The sequence below is a fragment of the Gavialis gangeticus genome, unplaced genomic scaffold (genome assembly GCF_001723915.1).
Source record: "Gavialis gangeticus isolate Ggan-Ray unplaced genomic scaffold, GavGan_comp1, whole genome shotgun sequence".
NCBI classification, from domain to species: domain Eukaryota; kingdom Metazoa; phylum Chordata; order Crocodylia; family Gavialidae; genus Gavialis; species Gavialis gangeticus.
In genome coordinates this window covers 116,601,627-116,613,891 of record NW_017729022.1, presented here as the reverse complement: position 1 = coordinate 116,613,891, position 12,265 = coordinate 116,601,627, and the positions used below count along the sequence as shown (strand labels likewise).

The 12,265-nt window shown below is 44.7% G+C and overlaps 1 protein-coding gene across 1 annotated transcript in view; it reads left to right on the top strand.

The window, feature by feature from the left end:
• The window catches only part of PRMT8 (protein arginine methyltransferase 8), a 109,733-nt gene that overhangs the window by 59,315 nt on the left and 38,153 nt on the right, over nt 1–12,265 (top strand). Inside the window, exon 4 of the mRNA XM_019515857.1 lies at nt 119–182. Within this exon, the coding sequence (XP_019371402.1) occupies nt 119–182 (64 nt within the window). The remainder of the gene's footprint in view (nt 1–118; nt 183–12,265) is intronic.

Below are 12,265 nucleotides of genomic sequence, written 5' to 3'. Positions count from 1 at the left end.
GATCTGCTGTCAGTGACTCCACATTTCATCCAGGCTCTGCTGTCTTCAGTAAATTGTACTGCTATTCAGCGCCTCTGAAGTCTAACACAAAGCTCTTCTTTGTCCTGTTTTTCTTTAGATTGAATGCTCCAGTATATCTGACTACTCAGAAAAAATTATCAAGGCGAACCACTTGGACAACAGTAAGACATATCTCAGAATAATTTCTGCAGGAAAAAAAAAGAGCTGAATGGCTCCTGCTCTTTGTGGTTGATTTCTGTTGTGTAGCTTATGTGTAAATGATAGTTTGGCATATCCCCTTTATGTATTTATTTAGTTGTTTGTTTGTTTTTTCAAAGACAGCCATTCATAGCCCTGGGCCTCCTGAACATCACTGAAAATCACAGTCCACCCAAAAATAATGACCAGCCCAGTAGTGCTTACAAGCAACAGAAGTAAATGAACACAACTGGAGTGGATAGTAATTCAATGCGGCTAAACAGACCAAAGTTCTATTACATTGCACAGGAAATTCTACAACTATATTTTTCCCTGTCCTGAAACTATAGTAGGGGCAATTCTACAGCAAAGGGTCTGGAGGGTATTTCTTTACTGCAGAGCCAGCCCGGTATTGGCTGGCAAAGCTGTATCCCATGCCAGACCTCCGTAACTGCATCCACAGTGACAATGCATTAGCCCGTCAGCTGGGCTGTACATTTGGCAGGACATCCAATCGCTGTCAGTGCTTCTCCAAACTGCACTAGTGCACCTGGCAGGTTCTAGCTGGCCTTCAGCACTTTGGGAAGAGGATTGTTAGCCAGTCTGTCTGTTTAAAGGGTGTGAAAACATAGAAGAAATGTAGCAGACAAACATGAGGTTTAAATGTGAAACTGGCATATATGACTTCCAGCTGAGAGGAATGGAAATAGTAGAGGGCAAGAAAACACAGCCAGGGTAGAGTTGGGTAAGGCATTTGAAGATTGGTTATCTTGAATCCTCCCTGTAAAGGAGGGGTGTTCCCAGCCTGGCCTGAGACCAGGAACATGCTTAAGTGTATATCCAGAACCATGAATGCTACCTCAGGCTTCAAGTGCCCTCACTCCTGGGTGAGAAATGTTGTTGTGTGGCTGGCAGGAGTTCAGGAAAAAGTAGCTTAAAAGTCAGGCTAACTGTAGAAAAGATACATCCAGAGGATGTGCTGCTAGCAGTGCTGTTTCCTCCATGCCAATCAGACTTGTCTCAAGCAAAATTCCTATTGGATTAAATTGGAATTTAAAGACTGAAGTATTTATGGGTGTTTGAAGCTTTGGTTTTGGTTCAGCCCATTATGTAAGGATGGATGCTATTTTAAGAATTCTAATGTGGAGCTCATTCACTTGGATTCAGATTGCAATGCCCCTCAGGAAGTGCTTAGCTCTGACCCTGAAATACTGATTCATACCTATGTCTGGTTTTACAGGACTCCTGTAAGCTACCTATGAGCTTTACACGACTTGGAAAAATCTGTCTTTGCAGTTTGCTCCACCTCTAGTCAGGGCATCTATAACTCATCATTGTGAAGGATTTGGATCTGCTTTTTGCTCTCACCATCAGGGTAGATTTCCAGAGTAACACTACTGAAATCAATTGGGTCATACTAGGGGAAAATCTCATACTTCTCTATTGGCCAAGGCACACCATTCTCTAAAGAATCCAAGAGCCAGTCTACATTTGGCTATAAAGTTGCAAACTTAAGGGTCACTCCACTGAATTTAATGAAATTATCCCAGATTTACACTTAAGTTAAGGAGAGTTGCCTTGAATCCAAAGATCCTGTAACTCATGCAACTTTTTTTTAAGTGAATTTAAAGCCAGCAAAAGGTGCTGAATTGCCAACCACAGTACACCCAAAGAACAAAAACAAAACTGGCAATGCATGCTTCCCCCACACAGTGACTTGCTACTGTGCATCACATAGGTAAAGTGGTATGAAAGACTGCCACCATGTCACTGTCTGCACTGTAACTGCCCTGTGTATAAATAGAGGGCCTCAGTCTCCAGGCCTGTAATTCTGGCAGCTGTCAACAGTGCTAAAATTCACCCCAAAAGAATCATTGGGACTGTTTTGACTTGCTCTAAGAGGAAGATAGCTGTGTGCTGGCTAAAGGAAGGATCATAACAAGCATATTCTGGAAGGGTGCAATTCACTTCTCTGCAGAAGGTCAGTTCAGACCCTGAGATCTTCTATTTTAGGATTTAAATGGAAAAGTGGCACATTAAGGCTTCAACTGGGTGGAATTTTACCAAAAATGACATTGCCTCAGACAGCTCAGGAAAAAAAATATATTTCAGAGCTTAATTGTCCACTGAAAATTTTTTTGAATTCCTCTAACCCAGACTTCTAATCCAGTCTGGTCAAACTAAAAAACTAAGTCTAATTAAGCCATGATAATTTTTGTGAATAGAAGCAGTACTGTATGCTGCTAAGGTTTTTCAGGGTCGTATTATCCATTATTCACAAGTATTTATACAGACACCAGGTATCCATGAAAATATCCATGAGCCTTAAACATAGCACATGGTGAGGCACCAGTAATGATTTGTCCCAAAACTACCCTGTGCATTGTTCCCTAGTCACAGTTTTATTCCCCCTTTTTAAATATTTCAGTTAGCCAATCAAGGAAGCAACATGTGGCTTTAGTAAATCACCCACAAAAACCAAAGGGACACATGCAGGAAAGTGAACAGTTGGCCAGCAGCCCACAGTTTGAAAATGATTTACCCAAACAATATGGATACGGTCTTACAAATAAAGGATACAGCTGAAGTAAGTCAAGACTGATTTATGATTTGTTTAGTAATCCCAAAGGGGGGTAAATATTATTTGGAACAAATAACCAAACTGGTTTTAGAAGAACCTCTGTAAGTAAAATATCTGTTCTTGTTTATAACAGTTGCATTGTGGTGTTATTCCATGGTCTTTAACTGTTTAACTCTTGATAGACCCTTGTGAGTGTAGAAGGAAGCTCAGACTGTACATTGTATTCCTCCACAGAACTATCACAAAGCATTGAAATCACTTTATGAGTATCTTGTATTATAGATTGTACATATCAAGACTGGGCTATGCTATAAATCTGGCACTTTCGAATGAAATGGGTTACTTAATCCACTTGGTGCTAAAAAAAGTACATTATCTTCTGTGATTCATAGAAAATTAGGGTTGGAAGGAACCTCAGGAGCTTACCTAGTCCAACCCCTGCTCAAGGCAGGACCATCCCCAACTAGATCATCCCCACCAAAGTTTTGTGTAGCTGGGTCTTAAAAACCTCCAAGGATGGATATTCCACCACCTCTCTGGGTAACCTGCTCCAATGTTTTACTACTCTCTTGGTGAGAAAATTCTTCCTAATATTTAACCTAAACTTCCCTTGCTGCAACTTGAGACCAATGCTCCTTGTTCTGTCATTTGCCACCACTGAGTACAGTCCAGCTCCATCCTCTTTTGAACCACCGTTCAGGTAGTTGAAGGCTGCTATTAAATCCCCTCTCAGTCTCCTCTTCTCTAAACTAAACAAGCCCAGTTTCTTCAGTCTTTCCTCATAAGTCATGTCCCACAACCCCCTCACCATTTTGTTGCCCTCTGCTGGACTCTCTCCAATTTGTCCACATCCTTTCTGTAGTGGGGGCCCAAAACTGAATACAGTACTCCAGATGTGGCCTCACCAGTGCTGAATAGAGGGAAATAATCACTTCCCCTGACCTACTGGCAACACTCCTAACAATGCAGCTCAGTATGCCGTTAGCCTTCTTTGCAACAAGAGCACACTGTTGGTTCCTATAAAGCTTCTTGTCCACTGTAACCCACAAGTCTTTTTCTGCAGAGCTGCTGCCCAGCCAGTCAGCCCCCAGCCTGTACTGGTGCATGGGATTGTTCTGTCCTAAGTGCAAGACTTTGCACTTGTCCTTGTTGAACCTCATGAAAGTTCTTTTGGCCCAATCCTCCAATTTGTCTAGGTAACTTTGAATCCTAGTCCTACACTCTAGCGTATCTACTACTCTCCCCAGCTTGGGGCCATCTGCAAATTTGCTGAGGGTGCACGCTATACCATCCTCCAGGTCATTGATGAAGATATTTAACAAAACTGGCCCCAGGACTGACCCCAGGGGCACTCCACTTGATACCGGCTGCCAACTAGACATCAAGCCACTGATTACTACCCTCTGAGCCCAATAATCCAGCCAGTTTTCTATCAACCTTACAGTCCATTCATTTAGCTAGCCTGTGAGAATGTTGCGGGAGACCATATCAAAAGTCTTGCTAAAAATCAAGGTCTACCACATCCACTGGTCTCCCCACATCCAGAAAGCCAGTCATCTCATCATAGAAGGCAATCAGATTGCTCAGTCATGACTTGCCCTTGATGAATCCACGCTGACTGTTCCTAATCACCTTCTTCTCCTCCAACTACTTAGAAATGGATTCCTTGACAACCTGCTCCATGGTTTTTCCAGGGACTGAGGTGAGGATGACTGGCCTGTAGTTCCCTGGATCCTTCTTTTTCCTTTTATTAAATCTGGGCACTATGTTTGCCTTTTTCCAATCATCCAGGACCTCTTCTGATTGCCATGAATTTTAGAAGATGATGGCCAACGGCTCTGCAATCTCACCAGCCAACTCCCTCAGCACCTTTGGGTGCATTGGTGATGCATAGGGGGTGCATGCAGGTGTACGTGCACCCCCTGATATTAGCGGTGAACTTCCTGAAAGAAATGCCGCCAACGCTGCCAGTAGTGCCCATGGGCAGTTGCTGTGCGCCCCCAGCCTCCAGGGACATGCATCTTTCATGCTTGGGTGCATCCCATATGCTTGGGTGCATCCATATAGTACTAGTATATGTCCACTTTTCTAAATAGTCCCTAACCTGTTCTTTTGACACTGTTGGTTGCTCACCTCCTTCCCAAACTGTGCTGCCTGGTGCAGTAGTTTGGGAACTGATTTTGCCTGTGAAAACTGAGGCAAAGAAGGCATTGAGCGCGTCAGCCTTTTCTGCATCCTGTGTCACTAGGTTGCCTCCCCTATTCAGTAAGGGACCCACACTTTCCTTGATCCTCCTCTTGCTGCCAACATACTTGTAGAAACCCTTCATGTCCCTTGTTAGCTGCAACTCCAATTGTGCTTTGACATTCCTGGCTTCATTCTTGCATGCCTGAGCAATGATTTTATACTCCTCCCTATTTATTTGTCCAAATTTTCACTTCTTATAAGCTTCCTTTTTGTGACTTAGTTTACTGAAGTGTTCCCTACTAAGCCAAGCTGGTCTTCTGCCATACTTGCTAGTCTTCCTGCACATGAGGATGGTTTGTGCTTGCGCTCTCAGTAAGGCTTCTTTAAAGTATAGCCAACTCTCCTGGACTCCTCTCCCCCTCAGTCTGGCTTCCCAGAAGATCCTGCCCATGAGGTCCCTAAGCAAGTCAAAGTCTGCTTTCTGAAGTCCAGGATCCTTACTCTGCTGCTCTCCATCCTTTCTTTCCCCAGGATCTTCATGGTCACTGCTGCTTAAGTTGCCATCCACTACTACATTCCCCACCAATTCATTGCTGTTTGCGAGCAGCAGGTCAAGAAGAGCACAGCTCCTAGTTGGCTTCTCCAGCACTTGCACCAGGAAGTTGTCCCCAAAACTCTCCAAAAGCTTCCTGGATTTCTTGCACGCTGCTGTATTGCCCTCCCAGCAGATGTCAGGGTGACTGAAGTCCCCCATGAGAACCAGGGCTTGTGATGGGGAACCTTGTGCTAGCTGTTTGAAGAAAGCATCATCCACCACTTCCTCCTGGTCTGGTGGTCTACAGCAGACACCCACCACAACATCACCCTTATTACTCTAACCTTAACCCAGACACTTTCAACAGGCCTATATTCAGTTTCATACTGGAGCTCTGAGCAATCATATGCTTCTTTTACATAAAGTGCAACTCCTCCTTCTCTTCTACCTGCCTGACCTTCCTGAACAGTTTGTGCCCATCCATGACCATGCTCCAGTCATATGAGCTATTCCACCAAGTCTCTGTTATCCCAATCACTTCATAGTTCCATAACTGTGCAAGGACTTCCAATTCTTCCTGTTCATTTCCCAGGCTCTGTGCATTCCTGTACAGGCACCTCAGGTAACTAGTCAATTGTTCAGATTTCTCAGGAAGCATGAGAACACCTCCCCTGTTGTCCCCTCCTGCTTCTCTTCCTCCAGGTCTCCTGCTTCCCTACTTACCTCAGGGCTTTGGTCTTCATCCCCCAGATGATATGAAGTGTTATTCACTTCATAACATCTAGCTGTTTCCCTCCTTGGTTAAAAAAAGTGAGAGAGAGTGGGAGAGAGTATTTAGACAAGAGAAGACCTTCAAATTAGAAGGTACAGTGGGAAAAAATGAACAAGTTATTTTGGTTTTTTAGCACTCATACATGGAGGTAGGTATATTAAACCATAAGCTTAGGTGGAAAATGTACTTAATATGTATTTCTACATGATTGCTCCCTAATTGTTTCTTAAGATTTAAAGTTCAGCCTGCATTCAAAAAAAATGACATGATTTTCTACCAGACTGAATGCCAACAACTTGCAAAAATGGGGTCACATGAAGAGCTCATGTGAGTGAATGCAGCTCCCTGAGGTTCCCTATAGTGATGACAGTAGAAGGAAGATATGATGGAAGGACTGTGCAGGGAATATATTTGCCCTAAACTAGACATGGTCCATGCATGTTCTTTGTGCCTTGAATACCTTGCAGGAGCAAAACCCAATCCTTGTACTGTGCTTATCACAGAACAGGACTTACAAGGTAGTGTAAGTTGCATGTAGTATAAGTGAGTAAAAAAATGGGTGTAAGTACCATAACTGGAAATGTAGGACCACTTTGACTGATTTTGCTTGTGGTGACTGTGCAAAGCATGTATGACAAAGTGTAAAGGGGCCACTTTACTCATCCCAGTGTACACAAAAGGAGAACAAGCTCTGTACGTAAATATTAGCCTTTGTTTTAAGTCCACAGAAACTGTTTTTTCTCTTCATGTGAATTACTAGATTGGTACCATTCTTCATTCATACTCATGTGGAGACACAGGCATACACCACCTCTGGACTGTACTACGGAGAGCAGCCACCAACCACAGCTTGCCTAAATTATGTCTGTTACATTCTTGCAAATGTAGCATAATGTTGCCTTTTGAGCAGCTCTGGGCATGCATCATAAGCTTGTGTTGTGGCACATCTCCAGTGATGTCTTAAGGATGACTATATTAGGTATTTTTCAGAGTTTGGTATGTTAGGGGTGGCTATGCCAGTTTCCCACAGTGCTCCCTTGCATGGTACAGAGGTGATGTAGACATGCTCATGGAGTCTCCATTCAGATTGACCTAACTTCTCATATATATATATTGAGTTTGTGCAACCTGCAGCTAGTACCGTTGGGAGGACAAACATAGGTATCTCCTGAAGGCAACTCCCTCCCTCTTCACAGACCACTCCACAAGACGGATAGGCCTGTTATCAGCATTCTTTGTTAATCCAGGCGAGCCTTTTTTTTTTTATTTCAGTGTCTAGCATGTAACATTGCCAGACATTTATTAAGCTGTATGTCGTCTATGAGTCAAGTCTACAGCTATACTAAACCTAGCAACCTTTTCAGCTCCTTGAAACCAATGTGCTGACAAATTACCTGACAAATGCTTTTCAACATGGTTTCTTAAGGTAACTAGGGAAGAGGCATCTGGGTTCAAAACTGATAACAGATTCTGAGTGGAGGGTGCCAGCATGTTGTGAAATCTCCAGTCAAGAAGCAGAAAAAAAAAAAATGCAATCTTTGAAAGGCGAGCAGGTGTCTGTGCCTACTTTCATGTTTGTGTACCAGCAAGATAAAATTCTCTCTCCCCCCCTCCCTTAAGTGAGGTGTCCAGAATTTATAAAGCAAATGATCCCGATTCCTCTGGGTGAACCTGGCACCCACCAGGGCAGACCAGAAACAGCTCCACTAAAGTCAGAGTTAAGCCACTGTATAGCTGATGCAAGCAAGGGCACCATTAGGTGGCATCTGTCTGTGTTACAGGAAGGACTGGGGAGCGGATTGGAAAAAAAAAAAAAAAAAAAAAAATGTAGAAAATGAAGGGATAGATCAGTAGTTCTCAATCTTCTTAGACTCAAAACACCCCTTGTTTGAACTCAAGGCACCCCTCCAGGAGATGCCAGCTCTTCTTTCTCACTCATTTTTGAGAACAGAAAAATAATAGAGCAATTTTTCTATTGCAAAGAACTTAGAAAGACCACACACAGACTGTTTTTGACACTATGGATTCCTATTTAAAGTCTCTGGTTTATCTTGTGAATCCTGTTTGCACACCTAATAGTACTAACACTGTACAGCACCCCATAGCACCCTTGAAAGGATCAAGGCACCCCAGGGTGCCATAACACATTTGAGAATCACTGGGCTAGATTCATAAAATGAGCAGAGTAGGAAGCAGAAATGATGATAGCATCTCTTTTATCCAAGACCCAAGGAATTAGGACATTCACCCAAGAAAGAGACGACCCAGGTTCATTCATCTCCTGTGCCTGAAGTGATTGACAGGAACATCTCTTAGCCTTCAGTGTCTTAACTTCTAGGCAACAGGTTACCCGACAGTCAAATACTTTTCCTTATTCCTGCCAATGATGTTGCACTCTGCATGTTGCACTCTGCACTCTGGAGTGGGGACAGGAACCCAGGTGCTCACACCCCCAGCTACACAACCTACCGCTCTCTCACTCAATAGAGAGTATTTTCAGATTGTCTGCCAAGTAGATGTCAGTGCCAGGATGTGGGTAGCCAAACCAGGGAGTCAGGTTACTGGACTGGGGTCCAAGCCAGAGGTGGAGAGGACAAGCCAAGTTGAGGGATGAGCCAGATGAGAAAGCCAGTAAACCGACAAACGAGTGGAGTCCACAAGTGATCCAAGTCAGGAAATCAAAAGGCAAGCAAAAAGTCACCGCAACACAATTTAAGACCAGGGTAACTCTGTAGAAGACCCTGCTTCAGATAGTTGCTCTGAATTAGACAGAAAGTGAATGTAAACTTGGATCTCCAATCTCTAAACTTTCCTGGTCTAGAAGTTATTCATACTACTTAACTTGCCTCCCAGCTACTGGTTCTCCCCCGGTTATGCTTTGAAGAATTAAGCCTAAAAAGTGAGGCATAACAGTACTATCTTATGGAGAAGTTATTTACTCCACTGCATGTGTAGTCAGTGACTGGAGCTGGCTGGGGTACAGAGATGCTACAGTGCAGGACCTGCCTGCCAGCTGTCCCCACAGTATAGCACCCTTGTACCCCAGCCAGCCCCTCCACAGCATGTTGAGCCAGGCGGGAGCTGCTCTGGGCTGGTAGACCGACTCCCTAGGCCCCCTGCCAGCTGAGGCTGCACTGCCCTGGCTCAATGTGTTGTGAACCCCAATGCACATGTAAATGCAGCACCCAGAAGCAATACATTTGGCTGCAAACTGCTGAAGTTTATTCGGGTGCATTAAATTTCATGTGTAGATGTGCCCACCGTGACCTTCTACCCATCAGCAGGCAACAGAAATCATTTTTCTGCCTGTAGAGGGCTCCATCCCGGACAAGGAATAAGGGACACATACTGATAAATAAATCCTCTCGCTTGGTTATCTTACAGTCCTCCCCAACTCAAACAAAAGTAGTAAAGTAGTCTATACAGCAAGGGTGAGAGGATACATGAAACAGAATGAAGTATACTGCAGAAAAGAAGCTACAAAACATACCTATGCCAGGGCTGCCTGCACAGACTCAAGTCTTAATTACCGTTTAAAAAAAAAAAGAAAAAAAGAAAAAAAAGTGGGCTGTATGAGGAGGGAAAAAAAAAAAAAAAAGAAGTGTGTTGTCTCAGTAGGTGGAGAATTAAGCCTGATAACCTTGATTCATATCGCTTTTGTAGATCCTTAATTTTTTTTTGCTGTAAGTAATTCAGCCTAAAATTCTGCACACCCTGAAGTTGTCTACCATAGTGTTGTCAAAAGAGGTTGTCACGCTGTTTAATTAAAAATATATACATATACCTTGGAAGCTGAAATCAACATGGAATTTAAAACATGTCTTTTGTAGGGATTAGAAAGCATGAACCGGTTCTTCCTGAAAGGAACTAGGAAGTTTGTCAACAAAAGACAGATGAACTTTATCTTCCCTGACCAATTTTCTATAGGTCAGGCCTAAAAAGAAAATCAGAAAGAAGAGAGATGATCTCGAACAGCGGTGCTCAACTTTTTTTTTTTTTTTTTTTTAAACCAACAGGCCGGATGGGCAGGGTCTGGTCCCTTTGCAGGTTAGATGCAGTCTATGGCCTCAATCCAGTGCCTGCGGCAGGTGCAGTGAGGCCCCATCTAACTGTGCAGAGGGGGCCTCCTGGCCCTGATTCAGCTGCACATGGGAGAAGGTGGCTTGGTTCAGCCCCAACTAAGCCACATGGGGTTGAGGGGGCATGGCCTGGCCCCAATTCAACCATGTGAGGAGAAAGGGGCCTGGCCCCACCCCATCTGGCTGTGCAGGGAGAGGAGATGTAGAAATTTGGCAGCCAGGGAAGATGGTGGTATTAATAACCACTGCTCCCCTGCCACCAAGTTTTCTGACCTCTGGGGAGCCCTGCAGGCCAGATGCCATAGCTCCACACCCACATTTGGCCTGTGGGCCGGAGATTGAGCACCCTTGATATAGAAGATAGCATTATGTTACGTCTACCTGGCACAATGCTATGCTATGTAAATATACAAGCTAGTTCTGTGCGCTCTAGAAGTCCACTGGAAGTAATCTAACCGTGTTTCCCTAAGCTAATTAGCCTGTTTGAGGAACAGGGCTTTGAGCTAGTTCAGGTATCTCTACATGCCACTGCATTTTGCCACGTAGACATACTTTAAAAGGAAAGTGGCTGTATGCACTCCAAGTACATCTCTAGTAATTTTCAAGTTTTATTCCTTGCATTTCCTAGAAGCTAAACTCAGAAAATGGTATGTTAGATATGGTAAATGCAAAGAAACTGAGTTCAGAGTGAAAGAACCTGGCTAAAGCAGAAGGATAAACAACCCACTCTAGGAGAGTACATACCGCTCAGAAAGAAATCAGATTCACTGTTATCTGAAGAACTTCCTTAAGAGTTGTTGCACTTGTGCTTCATTTTCAGTCACCGTTTTGTCCTTAAGGGTAAACTCTATATTACTCCTCACTCTGTCCACCTTGATCTATGAACAGGGAGGTCTGTCTAGCTCCTGAGGGAAGCACTGCTTGGGGTCCTTCGAGAGCTCTGCCACCCTTCCCAGCTGAAAAGACAGCCACTGTTAGATCCCCTCTGCTAGGTTGTTCTTGGCAGCTTCAGCCCAAGCCATTCCAGCTCCACCTTATATTGTAAGAGAAGAATGAAAAGCTTGCAGGACTTTGACAAGAATTCTTACCACCAGACAGGCACTCTTAATGGAAACTATCTTTCCTTTGTCCAGTCTCCCTTACCCAACCATGGCAGACAATGGTTCTTTTTAGGGTGAACCATTGCCCTGGGCACATTTTGTGTTGTTTGCTTTCCCTAAATGGGCCTACCATGGGTAATCGAGTTTTATTACATTTCAAGTCAAAGTGTGGCAAAGTGGGGTTTCCTCAGGCCAGCCGTTGCCAGCTTCCCACCTGCCTCCGGGCACACTGCCCGCCTGTCTCGCCCACCACGACTGGGTGGAAAATCAATAAGTTATTTAATAAGGTGGGAGGGCTGCCCATTTCTTGCCCTGATGCCTGGGGGCACTATCTGTGGCTCTGTTCCTCCCCTACACCGCAGCCCAAGCCTCATAGATGGCATCCAGATATTAACAGTCACACCAGCCCCACACTAGGGTCCAGAATCCTCCTGGTAGGACCCTCCTTTAATCCCTCTGCTCAGGCAGCCTACGCTGCCTTCATCTGGGCTGCTGAGCTCCTTGCAGCTGGCTCCCCTCTCAGGCGTGGTCCCCACTCAGGACCTTTGGCCATACACAGGCACTGGCCTCACCACCAAGGCCAGGTGGGGTCCCAGGCCCATGACTCTGGGTGCCCCTCGCAGTGGGCAACTGGCCCTTTTGACCTTCTTGGTCCAGGCCCCAAAATGGACCAGTCGAGGGGGGCACTCTGGACCCAAAGAGAATGTGGGGCTAGTGAGGCTGGGAGTACTTTCCTGGATGTAGGGAGTTGGGGTACCTCACACTGTGAACAGTGCCCCAAGGGTCTCACGGGGGACTCTCACTCCCCCCCTC